The following is a 13,831-nucleotide window of genomic DNA, read 5'->3' on the forward strand; positions in this document are numbered from 1 at the left end:
TCATTTTTCCTTTTGTTGTATCAAGTTGTGACAGAATCTAAAAGATTTTAGCAGAATATTCAGCAAGTACCCAGCATCTTTTTTTCATATGAAACACTGTACAAAATAAATGTGAAAGTGAAACTCACGTTAACTTTACGTAAAACCTTTTAGACAGTCTTTCTGATCTTTATGAAAGGGGTGGTCTCTGGTCAGCCTTCATTGGTGCTTGCATAACAGTAAAGCACAAATATGTATACATATGTCTATATCCATCAGTAAAGATGATAACTCACCAGTAAAGATGATGCAACAAGTTAGATGCAGTGAGCTCTCTTGTGTACCTTGAAGCTACTTTGAATAGTCAAAACAATGCAATAGCAGCAAATAGAGTCAAAGCTGTATGTAAGTTTATTGTTAGCCAGTGCTGCACTCTGCAATGAACAAGCAGCTGAGTTGCTGTTGGCACTGTTTCAGAAATAAGCTGTATCCTTGAATTAACTTTGAATTTCAGGTCTTGTTACGAGGCTGCGTTACCCAGTGACCCCAAAGAAGACAACGGCACCAACAACTGCAGGATTCAGCTACGGTAACTTTGTGTTATATTGATCTATACATACCTTTTCTGATTTTATATATATAAGCTGCCACAACATTTTCTAAAAATTTTCAGAAAAACTTATTTTGTACTGTGATACTATCTTACATGGGTCCAAGTTGTATATTTGAGATCCTTGCAGAGAGAATTGCTGTAGAAAGGCATCAGAGCTGGTGGCAGGCATGTGGTGCCAAGGAATTCCATGAGTAGAAGCAGAACCTGCTGCTGGTGCTCCAGGGCAATTCAGCATCTTCCTCTACTTTTTTGTGGACACCTTGGGCTCTTCCTGATTAAAGAGCTGTGCCTCCTTCATAAGCCTTCAGACTTCTTACTCAACCTTGGCCCTTTGATCTCTGCAGAAGTATTGCTTTTTTTCTTTTATTTAACATTTTAAGTGGTCCATTTTTAAGAACAGCACACCAGGGAACCCAACGGTCTCTATGCATTGACAGAACTTTGTATGATGACATCTTCTTGAATCGAGTCTGATAATATCAGTATATATTTATTGGCTTTGGGAAATTTTGTTTTTTTGCCTTCTGTGTTGCTCAGCAGCTAGTTGAAAGTTGTGTCTAGCTAAAATTTTCCCTTCTTTTTTTGGTGAGACGTAGAACTGGTACATTTTCAAGTTAATTTGAATAAGTTTTCTCCCTAAATTCCCCAATTTGATAGTAATCTATGGTTTCTCTTCCTCTTCTCTATCACCTACTAGTTCAACATGTTTGCTTATATAACAGTAAGGGGCTCTCACTTTTTCTTTTTTTTCAGAGAAATGGGAAATTAATCCCTCGGAGCTGACTTTCATGAGAGAACTGGGGAGTGGTCTATTTGGAGTAGTGCGCCTTGGGAAATGGAGGGCACAGTACAAAGTGGCCATCAAAGCAATTCGGGAAGGTGCGATGTATGAAGAGGACTTCATCGAAGAAGCCAAAGTGATGATGTGAGTTGCTGTATGGTCCTTGGCACTTATAAAAGTGCCAGTTCTGGGCCTTTGATGGCATATACTAATTCTAGATAAAACACTTCAGGCATATGGTATTTTGGAGTTTTGTGGGGTAAAGAGCTAGTGCAGGGTGGAGGAAGTAATAAGTACATGATTTCAACCTTTTCAGGAAACTAACGCATCCTAAATTAGTTCAGCTGTATGGTGTGTGCACACAGCAGAGACCTATATACATCGTGACAGAGTTCATGGAGCACGGATGCCTTCTGAATTACCTGAGACAAAAACGTGGAGTTTTCAGTAAAGACGTCCTTCTCACAATGTGCCAAGATGTATGTGAGGGAATGGAGTACCTGGAGAGAAACAGCTTTATCCACAGAGACCTGGTAACATCCTGTTATGCAATATACTCTTCCTTAAAATTTTTATTACTGGCTTTATCTATTCCTTTTTGAAACAGCCTGTTCGTAAATAACAGCTTTTATTCTCACAAAAGATTGTAAGTAGTTTAAGTTGGCTATTCAGGTTCTAACCAAATCTCTAAAGCTGCAATGTACCACAAAAGATGAGAGGTTTCTCTCTCCTGAGAAAAGGGAACAAAATTGCTCTGAAATGTTTATTAAAAGTAGATAGCTGTTTGCACTGAAATAATAGTGTATCTTTATTCCATATTGGTGCCATTTTTACTGCTCATGAATCCCTTGAGATCATAATTTTTCTTGGTATTTTTTTACAAAATGGTTTAGCTGTAAAAACAACACTATCAAGAGCAAATGCGTATTTTATTCTGGACCATAATGGGAATGCACCACTGAGCTTGGTGAATCAGTGAACTTGTGGAGCAAAATGAGGGCAAAGTCCTCATTTTATTGTTGTAATTCATCTGAGATAGACTGCAAGTTTTAATCCAATTCTAACCATTCCCTTTTCAGGCTGCCAGGAACTGCTTGGTGAATGATTCAGGAGTGGTCAAAGTGTCTGATTTTGGAATGACAAGGTATAGTTATGGTGATACTGGAGAATTCACCTAGCCCCTGTTCTTGTATGAAAGAGAATGCACATCAAGCAGTTACAGGAAAAAAAAGATATTTTTTGACTTCTCTAAGGAACATCCTTTGCTTCATTTCTCCAGTGCTTTTAAAGATTATTTGTTCTGTAGTGATGTGTCTCTTTCCTTTATCTTTTCAACTGTGGAAAAGCAAAACTGTATTCTCTAGAGAATCAAGTGTGCCCTTATCCTGCAAGGCCTGGCTCTGAACAAACGCAGTGGTCTGACTGTTTAAAAGAAAAAAAAACACATCAACCAACCAACCAAAAAAAACCCACCAACCAACCAACCCAAAAAACCCTAATACAAAACAGGGTTTGGCCATACTTGTCTTGGCTGTTGCCACCATTCTGTGCTACTCAGCTTGCGTGTCTCTTGATATCTGAATCCAAAGTGACCAGTGAGAAATAGAGCAAGAAATGGACGATTTTGCATCATTTTTTTCTGGTAACACAGAAAAATTTGAGTTGCATGTGGCCTAGACTTTTGTTGTATAGCTTAAATAATCACAAGACTCCAAGGTAAATAGAAAATCAAACTGTGCCTTGACTGAAACCTTAGTGCTGGTCTGAAGAAGCTGTTTTTATCATGTGTTACTAAGTCATGGCCGTTAGGTGGCAATATGAGCTTCTGAAATTCAACTCCAAATCTAAATTATGATGCGTACGCTTGGAGGCCAACGGAAAGATTTAATGCTTTTCTTTTTTAGGTATGTCCTTGATGATCAATACACAAGCTCCTCGGGGGCTAAATTTCCTGTGAAATGGTGCCCCCCAGAAGTTTTTAATTATAGCCGATTCAGCAGCAAGTCAGATGTCTGGTCATTTGGTAAGACGTTCATCATTGAAACAAAGCACTATTTTTACATTTTGTCAATAGCAGTTAAGCTCCAGTTATCTGGAAGTATTCAGATGTCTATGAAGAAGTTCAGAGAAACTGCTTACCATGGTTTTATGCTTGCATAATGTTTTCACGGAGGTTATTAGTGCTGTTACTTATTAAAATCCATGCTACTAGAATAAAGTTTTTTCATTAATGACACAGGTGAACACTGCTTATAGAATATGGATCTTAAGCTATTTTTTTCAGAAAGACTGAAAGCCTAGAGCTTAAAATAAACATTTATTTTAAGAACTTATTTGTTTATTTTCTTAATGTTTATTTTCATTCTTTAGGTGTTTTAATGTGGGAAGTGTTTACGGAAGGAAAAATGCCCTTTGAAAAAAGTTCCAACTATGAAGTGGTAACTATGGTTAGCCAAGGACATCGTTTATATCGGCCCAAACTGGCCTGTAAGCAGGTGTATGAAGTCATGATGATGTGCTGGCAGGAGGTATGCATTTTTTGGTGTGGGGGGATGTTTTCCCTTTGAATTAAAAAAAAAAGGGGCCAGTCCAGCAACAGCAATTAATCTGTATTGCAGCATTCTGACTGTAACCAGGTCATCAAGGCCTGAGATCCCAGCAGACTAACTCATGTGCCCTTCCTTCCTGAGCAATATTCATATGGAGATAATAGCTGTTGGCTGGTAGAACAAAAAAGAGCAGGTTTTTTTCCTGTACATGTGGTACAAGAGAGGCATAAAGAGGAAGATAGGGAAAAGAAGGTGCCCCTTGATCTACTGCTGATGGTGCATTAAAGACAGGGTACAAGAGATGAGATGTAGACCAGACCTGAATGTTGGTAGACAGATGATGGAAAACTTGTGCATTTGCTATATCAAAAGAACCAGCTGAGTGAGGCAGAGAGAATTGTCCTGTACTCAGGTCAGTGGGAGAATGAGCCTTAGGTGAGAAGAAGGGAGTGGAAAGTGGGGTATATAAGAGTCGTCAAATATAATTTTGATACAACTGATGTGAAAACTAAATTAAATACTTTAAGTACCAACTAATGTAACATAAAGCAGATTTTATGGTATTAATGTAGAAAGTCTATGAAAGAATAGATCGGTTTAATTAATTGCCTCTAATTTTGAGAGAGCAATCAGGGAAACAAAGAATGGAAAGAGCTAATTACTGCTCTTTTCCAGTGATAAAGATGACAAATGGTCTGACACTTGTCTTGAAGGAGAATGTGTTGGAACAAAAAGTAATTAGTCATGAAACTGACTGGTGGATATCTAACACGTACAAAGCAGTTGGTTTATGAAACAAAAAAATACATTAAAAACAACAGTGCCCTGGAGGGCTGAAAAATAATAAATGTTTCTACAATCCAGAAAGGCTTGTCACAGGAACTAGGAAATTGTAGACCATTAAATTTTGTTTGTACTTGGAAACCTGCTTGAAATGATCATTAAAATGGACTAAGAAATAACAGTAAGTTATTTGTTAACACTCTGTGCATATCAATATGTGTTTATAGAATTTATATGACCATCAGTGAATTGATTAAAAATGTATTGATCTCACGAGGGGTTATTAACAGCAAAAACTAAGCAATCATAGTATTGGAAAGAGAGAATCTTCACGAATCACAAAGAGGACACAAATAATGGCAACGTCTTTGTCATAAAATGTGATTAACTGTAGGTACCTTTGTCCTTGCTTAATAAATTTAATAATGATTTGAAAAGTGTGTGAATACTGAATCTTCAAAATGCACAAATGTATTTAAGCTGATAAATGAAGGAAAGGTGCAAGTTATCCAGGCACTGAAAAGATGTTAAATTAACTGTATCAGTAAGGTCAGCAAAGAAACTGCCTCAGTGTATTGATGTAACCAAATGAAACAAAGAGGATGTTATGACATACAGGGAACCGTGTGGAAGACAAATAGAGTAAATGAAGAATACTGTTGCTTAAGTCTATGACGCAGTCTCATTTCTCATTTCTCAGTCCAAAAAACGTGGACGAGATTTCAAAGAATCACACTCAGAATGCTTAGGAGCATGAACAAGTTGCCTAAAGAAAGATTAGAATCATTTATTTGGGAGGATAGGGAGATAGGAATAAAAAAATGTAGCATTATGCAAAATAATGAATTCTACGAAGGGTGTAGTCCAACAACACATATTTGTTTATGTGTTTACGTTTAATGAAATAGCAAATTCATTGCAATGGAATGATGTTGAGACAAAGAATTTACCGAAATCAGCACAACTTTTTTGCTTTCTGATCACAGCTATGCATACTTTTGTTTTTAGAAACCAGAGGGACGCCCAACTTTTGAAGACTTGCTCCATATAATCGTTGACATTGCAGAAAATGAAGATGCTTTCTGAAAAAAAAGACAACATCAGCAGAAGTATTGAGAAGAAATCACTTTCAAGAGATGTGGCTTCATCATTTCCTTTTAAAGGCTTGGCCCTGTAGGCTGCTGGATGCTGCTAAACAGTGTGGGGAACCCATAACATTTGATTCACTTCAATAGATAGTTTTACATGATGTTGGGAAATGAGCACATTACCTTCAGCAATACTGGCAGTATTTCCTCTGAAAACTCAGCACTGCATAGCCAAAAACGTGTGCTGTTTATGGAGAAAGAAAGAGAATATGACCAAAGCCCAGGAGCTTAATTTGCATTTACTGGGTTGGATTCATGTATGTACAGTCCATGTTTCTGAGTTTCTCTTTACACAGGCAGTAGTAGTAGTAATAGTGATTTGCATGCGTAAAAATTGAAGGTATCTATAAATGGCTATTTACTGACATTCAAACGTTTCTAGAGATTTTCCAGAAACATTATTTTTCTCAGTTGATGGGTGTTTTATGATGCAGCAAGAACACAAAATGTGCCTCATTCATTTGCACGTGGTAGGTTGTTAACAACAGTTTCAGTTCAATGTAACACTCCGAAGAGGATTTGCTTCAGGACTGAGCCATGATATGCCCCAAGCCCTTCTAGGCTGTTTGTTCCACTGGAGATCTTGCAAGGTTAGTCTTGACATTATTCATGGAAAATCAGTCCAAGATTCAGCACAACTGGCTGTCAGTGTACCATAATACCTTGTTTTGGATTAATTATAAAATAATTTATATGCTGTATGTATTGTAAATATATAAATTTCATGCATTTATTTATATAAACTCTGTGTATTTCTCTTGAAATTTTCAAACAAATTTGTCCTACTGTGTCTTACATACAACTGAATACATGGGTTTGTAAATGAGGGAAAACACACTCTCAGGTGTGTTAAAGGAGGGCTTGTCTTTGTCTGTCATATATACCTACAGGGATGTAACCTTTCTGTTTTTAACAGATAATGTCATACTACATGTGTGTGTAAATAAAATGAATGTTAACTATGGTTTGGAACAATGTGTAATGCGTTGCCATTAATTTACCGTCAGGACAGTGCATTGTAAGCCAAACTTCTTGTGATCACATTGTCCATGTGAATATGCCATTATGATAGCCCATGTATATAAGTATCTTTGTGTACACACTCTCTATTAAATATATAGACTGTAGTATCAATATATATTTGATTGGTTTGGCTATGATCAAAAGTTTCATGCAGAAAAGTTTAAACTCTCCTTAATAGCTATGTGCCCTTTCCCTTCTGTTGGAAGGCAGAAGTCTCTGCAGCCTTGTTAAAGTCTGTCCTGCCTCCCTCCCCCCCCCAAAAAAAAAAGTTTCCATGCAAAGAGTAGTATAGTGAAGTTTATTTCAAATAAAGTTATTAAAGGTAAGTATAGTTACCTTAATAGATTCCATCATTGCTGCATTTTATCATTTCTGTAGTCAGTGTTGTAGGGTCTTAGCTTTCCCTCACTGCTTTGTCTAAGCCTTTATGTTCAAAAGGAGGAAGTCTCTTGTCTGCAGAAATAGTTTCCTTTTCCTGTAGTATTCCATAGAACCATTTCAGGGTGTCAGAAAAGGTTTAAATTATTTCTTTTTTTTTTTTTTTTTTTAATGATGAAGTCTCACAAGATTATCTCTGCTATACAAACAGACCTGTCAAAGAGTTGAGTCCAAACCACTATGAAATTAATACATACAGCACATACTGTTGAAGGGAAAAATATTTGCATTTTCTACCTGTAGTAGAAAAGAATAGCATGAAAGATCTAAGGTAAGCAAAGCTCATCTTGTCTTCTCTAGCTGCTTCTCTGAATCCCAGTTTCTTGCCCGAGACACTGCAAAGTATGGCATTGCCAACACTTCCAACAGTATGTAATGAGGAATTTTACAGGAATAAGCAATGTTTCCCAGAAAACATATATGAAGCATGGGAAAACCTGGAGATTAATAGTTTCCAGTAAACCTTAGGGCTGTTTCTTTATTCAACAATAATTACACGTTAATATATATGATAAAACATATCCTAAATGTACTGAAGTTTGGCAGGAGTTTCCTCAATGAGGTGGGTGCTTTGGATGCCACTTTGGATCCTGCCCTTCACTTGCCTTTTCATGCTACAAGAATAATTTCTGCATATCCCCTGTTGGGTTTGATGCTTCCTTGGGAACAATGAGGCACCTTTTTTTCTAGATTACTTAATTTTTCAGCTGAATCTAGCCTCAGATGGTTAATTTTGGGATGAATCAGAACAGATTTGGAGGCAGCTGTCTTGGTTACTTAACCTGTCTTTGAAGACATTGGAAAAAATACCATGCCATCATTTCTTATGGATGAGCTCAGCTATACTAAAACAACTTCATATCTTCTCTGTCTCAATAAAACTTTTTTTTTTTTTTTTTTTCAAATGCCAGGATCAAAAATTCATCTGAAATGAACCAAATTCTGGTACATCTGCTGCATTTTTCCCCATTTTAAAGCAGTACTTAACCCTACTGATTATAGTTCAATATTTTTTCTTTAAAGTATGTATTTGATTCTAGAAAGCTGACAGGCAGACAGATTTTTTTTTTTTTTTAACTTACCAGATGTGTGATTAGTATCTACTTTTTTTTTTTTTTTTTCTTTAGGAAAGTGGGTGGGGTCAAAATGTATTTGTGTTTTACTAGGCTTCAGAGCAGAGCTAGGCACTCAGACAGTAGGCACTCAGACAGGGGTGTTTTACTGGCGCAACTGATGAAGAAAGGTTTGCATTTCATTTGAATATAAGCAGACAGCCAGATATGATTCTTTCTACCTGTAAGTAAATTGGCCCACATATTTTTATCTTGGAAGTATTGTTTTGTGCAGTAGCTGTATACTTAGCAAATGAGTGATTTAAATATTGCCATAAAAATGCCAAACAGCTTCCTCTTGTGCTGCTTAGGTGATCTGTATTTGGACTCCTTGTTTTGACTTACTTTCAAAATTACTACATGAATATGAATCTAGTATATGATGGGTTCAGCAAAACATCTACTTTTTCAGACAGGTACAGAGATACTCCCACTTGCTGTCCTTAAAATTATGTACAGGATAGACATGAATAAAAAGTTTGGTAGGACTAGAGTTGTCTTTCCTCCAGTGCAGAATTAACTCAGGAAAATATAGAAAGCCTAAACCTACACAAGTGAAAAACTAAAAACTTGTCTTTCGAAGTATTTTTAGCAGCAAACTGTACTGTTACTTTCTACTAGATAAGGTGCAAACATACCTGATCAGGAGGCATAATGTGTGTTATATTAAAGGTTTGGTTTTGATGGGTGAAGCTGATTTGCTTTATAAAAATGTATATGCTAGAAAGGGACTACAGCAATTTCAAAATTACTAGTGCTTTGAGACACATTGAATCAGAAAAACAAGCTTAAGCCAAGAAGCTTATGAAATAAAATCATAAAATGCAAATGATAAAAACTCATCTCTAACCTGTTGCTTTCATCAAGTCCTTTGATACTATTTCCCCAAGACTACAAATTAAAGGGAGGCATAACTGAAGATAGGAGGGAGATTGCACATGAATTGGCCACACAGATAATTTTACCAACCTAAAGCATTCTGTAGGGTATTTTTGGACATAGAACACCTGCTGACAGGCTATCACGAAGGACTTCCATGTTTTCACTGTGCCTTTTAAGTTTTGTTGGGACTGTATTTCAGCTATTCAAGCAAACAGCTGTTTCACCTCACAACAGGCCAATCTTTTTCTTCTTCTAGCATCCCATCTGCTTAATTGTGCACAGGCAGAATTTTTTTTTCAGGCCTCCAAGTTGGTTATAAAAATATCAGCTGCAAAATTTTAAGCTCGATATTTATAAGGCCAGCTTGAAAACCACTTTCCTAGGATTTCCACTTCTTCCACATGCTTTCCTTGCCACGGTATCTTTTCTCTTTTCAAACTGTGTGTGATAAATGTCCAATTTTGGACATCATCCTATAGGTTATCATAGCTCTGTATTAGCATTGGGATTCTTACTTGTTATTCTGTCATCAGAAAGATAATATGACACTCTTAAAAACAAGCGTTTTCCTCCTAATATAGCCATTTCCGGAAAGAAAAAGACACAAGCAGTGAAATGGGATACATTTTTGTTCCCATGTTGAATTATTTGTAGAATGGCTGAACTTTGAGATTGCAAACATTCATCAGAAGTTGGAGAGAGAAAATTCTCCATGCAATTAAAGAAGGAGGTTGATTAAAGAAGGAGATTCAACAGCCTAAATTCTCATCTTGTTTGATTTAAACGTAGGTTTTAAGTTACCCACTTTAATTGATTCATGATGAGTTACGCTTCCTGATGATCAAAGCCAAATGTGTTTTGGTAGCTTATGTTTTGACATAACTCAGGAAATGTGGGCTGAAAGGTCTAGTGGGGCTGCGGGTGCCGGAAAAATCTTCCTTCGGTGGATTTAAAAGACGCAAGGTTTGACCAATTTCTCTGGAAGTTTTGGAAAAATGTTTGGTTATGTAGGAAACAGAGAAGCAGGACCTGGTAACAGTGATGGGTCCATAACTGATTTATTTTAACAGCCTTACAAAAAATTTGCCGTTAAAAATTACTGAATATTTTCTTCCATTAGCCAATATATCTTTCCTATGTCCTTTCCAAGCAGTAAGTCTGTCATTCATATAATAGATCTTACAGGTCTTGCTGTTCTCTTCAAAAAATGGGGTCCAAAACGCAAATGCAAAATGTGATTTTCTTCTTGCTGATGTACAGCTCTCACTGATTCCATCACTGCTTAATTTTTAAATGATGAACACATCAGTGTGACCTGCTAGTATGTATGTGAATCTAACATACATAGTTGAAAATATACAATCTAACATAATAGTTGACAAATGCAGAGTGTTTTGCTTAAGAAAAGGTCCTTGTTTCAAAATTGAAGGAAACCAGAATTATTCCACTGAGTCCTGTGATTTGAGTTAGGGCATAGCAGAAAGGAGAAGAAGAAGCAGTATTGAAAACTCTGACTTCTAGAAATCTACTTTCAATTTCTTACTTGCGTTGGAAAAAGTTAGCAATTTTTTTTGCCTTAAAATGGAGGGGTGGGTGGTGTTTTAGTATTTTTTATTATTTTGACTTACGGCTTTTGAATAGAAGAGAAGAAGAGAAAGAAATAAAGGAAGGAAGAGCCTCAGTTACAGGAGGGCGTGTGCAACTCCGAGAAGCTTCTGGCAGGAAATGCAGACTTCCTGTAGCGCTGCCGTGAGCATCGCTGCGGCACCTGGCGGCAGCTCTACACATAGATATCTTCCTGTGTTGCTCACAGAAGATCAAGATGTAAGCCAGTTTAATCAAATTATTCACTTTCAAAAAAGAAAAAAGAAAAAAGAAAAAAAAGACCTACAACCAAATAACATCATAGGCTCATTGGTAGTGAGTTATGAACTGAACTAATATTATTTCAATCTAGAGGTGAGAAAGTGTTGTGCAAGAAGCTTACCAAAGACCAGGGAGGATGTTCAATGCAGAAATCAATGCATCGATCTTTGCTTGAGCTGCTGAAACTCCAATCCATCAGGTCAAAATTTCCAGTCTGACTTCAGTTTAACTAAAGCAGGACCTACACTGAAGACCCGTGGTTCAGTTCCATATAGCTCCAGGCTGCTGTCTCTCAGCACTCCCTGACAATGTTTCTTCTCAGAACTCAAAAATTTTGAAATAGAAATCAACAGCTTACACTGCATTAATTCATGCTTTCATTAATTTCTACTAATTCTTTTTACAAGTGCTAAAGGAGTAATGTACATTCAGAATTTCAGAGGTGAGTTTGCAGGGAACGGATGTATGAAGGCTGGTGTGTTTCCAAAGCTGGAAATTTTCTTCCTTTGGGCCTTGATTTGATCCTTAAAATACCCTGGTAGGGAGAGGTGGGAGACAGGATCTTAGTAGAACCATACTACTCCTCAGGACCCGGAAACTCAGTGCAGAATGGGCTTGTTGGGCCCACACCCTTGGTCTAACCTGAGCCTTAACTTCTAGCCTTGGTCATATTTTGTTATCTTTAATTGGTTAGACACTCCAGCCATAAAAAATCACTCACCAAATAAAGCATGTGTCCTAGGAAGCACTGAAACACAAAATTGATTATAAAAAGAAATGGGAACCTAAGACAGTCTAGGTCAAGGGACAAACACAATTCTGTCTCAAGATAATTGGGAAAGTTTGGTGAGTAGCATGTAATTATTTGTACTGAAGTTTAAACACCCCTTTTTTGAATGAAATTGTAATAGATCCCTCAAAAGTCCCTAGTACACGCAAGACTACGCTATCATGCAAAGTGCTTCCAAGGCACTCGTTCTGCTTAACACGCCGATGCTATCTCAATCCAGATTATTATTATTATTATTATTATTATTATTATTATTATTATTATTATTATTATTATTATTGTTTCAGGAGCAGTGGACATTATTTTAAAGCAATGTTAATAAAACCAATATTTCCCATCTGACTTTTTGAGAGGGATTGCTCATTCCAAGCTTGTTCTTACTTAAGACATTAAGTATTATACAACAATGCTAGAGACTGTCTGTATTCAGGCAAAATTAAGCTACTATAGTATTAAGCAGCTGAGGGGCAGTTTAATACACTGTAAAACCATGCAGCAAATAAATTACATTGCTCAAATGCTTTGCCTGGTTTCTTTAAAGAAAATTGTTGGTGTCAGCTGGCTTGGGTATTTGTAATTGGTCTGTTTTGCATAGCCGTCAGTGGAAACTTTTATCAAACAGTCGATAGTGTGTTGTGATTAATGTAAGTCTGCTTGCTTCCCACACGATGGGTTCTTCACAGGATGCAGCAGTCTAAGGGAAATTGCCCCACGACTTTCATGATAAATACGCTAACCAAAACACATATGAGATAGGTCTCTTCTTCTTCCAATTGAGAACTAATTTCACCCTTATCTTTTTGACTTCTGATTTTCTCTCCTTCTTTTGTTAGTGCAAGATGTACTAAGTGATGTACCTTTACAGAGAAAATAATTACATTTCATCATGCAGTAAGGTTACTTAATGCTTTGAGTGGTAGGGTTAACTCTCTCAGCACACTTTGCTGAAGCATTGGTAAAAGGCATTGGCAAAAATTCTTACAGGACACCAGAAGGACTATCCTATTTATTCCAAGCTAGATTAGGTCATTAGGATTAACAAGCCAAAAATACTATGAGAGAAAGACAAGAAGTGGAAGACATGGTGGGACTGTACATGTCATGTGAATGATCATAAATTGGAGAAGACCTTCAAGATCATCAAGTCCAACTGTTAACAAAATAAAGCAACAACATACCGAGACCTCAGGAACCTTATCTCAAAAAAGATACACTATATTAACTTTTCTGAAAATATATGATGTATATGATATTGTATTGTGTCTACTGTATTTATCTCAGGATTATCAACTACTTGGCACATAAGTTTAAAGTGCCTATTTTGATAACATTTTAAACCTTGGCTAATTATAATAATGGCTGGAACAGAACCAAGAAAATCAGTATTAATTCAAAGAACTGAATGTATTGTGTCTCCTTTAGTAAAACTCAGAATAAGAAAAAACTTGCCATGTAAATGTGTTTTTTTATCTGGCTCAAATGGTTCAAAAAATTCTGTCATCGCTAAAAGTGGACATTTCTCTGCCTCTTGTCACTGATGATGTTCCCATCCCTTTCATTGCACTGGTTAGAGCTTGCATGGGGCAGTGCAATCAGTTAGATTAGTACCAATCAGGCTGATGATGCCTTTTTTTTTTTTTTTTTTTCTGATATGGTGAGCAGGTGTAACACATAATATGTCCTCATAATAAAAAGACATAATAAGGGACACAGTGGATACATATAGCTGGTGTGGGAAGAAAGCTCTGCTCCATTTGCTGCATGCAAATTTAGTCTTAATGGTTTGCCATACACCTCACAGCAAGATAGAACTACTAATAGAGCTAAGTAGTCCTTACTTCTGTAAACAAGCCAACAGGATCATTAT

General features: G+C 36.7%; 1 protein-coding gene across 1 annotated transcript in view; it reads left to right on the plus strand.

Moving 5' to 3' along the window:
- The window catches only part of TEC (tec protein tyrosine kinase), a 48,600-nt gene extending 41,679 nt beyond the window's left edge, over nt 1–6,921 (plus strand). The window contains exons 12-18 of the mRNA XM_032187536.1: nt 494–568; nt 1,346–1,517; nt 1,690–1,906; nt 2,453–2,517; nt 3,278–3,396; nt 3,744–3,901; nt 5,714–6,921. Of these exons, the coding sequence (XP_032043427.1) occupies nt 494–568; nt 1,346–1,517; nt 1,690–1,906; nt 2,453–2,517; nt 3,278–3,396; nt 3,744–3,901; nt 5,714–5,791 (884 nt within the window). The 3' untranslated portion in view covers nt 5,792–6,921. The remainder of the gene's footprint in view (nt 1–493; nt 569–1,345; nt 1,518–1,689; nt 1,907–2,452; nt 2,518–3,277; nt 3,397–3,743; nt 3,902–5,713) is intronic.
- The last annotated feature ends 6,910 nt before the right edge of the window (nt 6,922–13,831 follow it).

This window comes from Aythya fuligula, chromosome 4 (assembly GCF_009819795.1).
Source record: "Aythya fuligula isolate bAytFul2 chromosome 4, bAytFul2.pri, whole genome shotgun sequence".
In the NCBI taxonomy this organism is placed as follows: Eukaryota; Metazoa; Chordata; class Aves; order Anseriformes; family Anatidae; genus Aythya; species Aythya fuligula.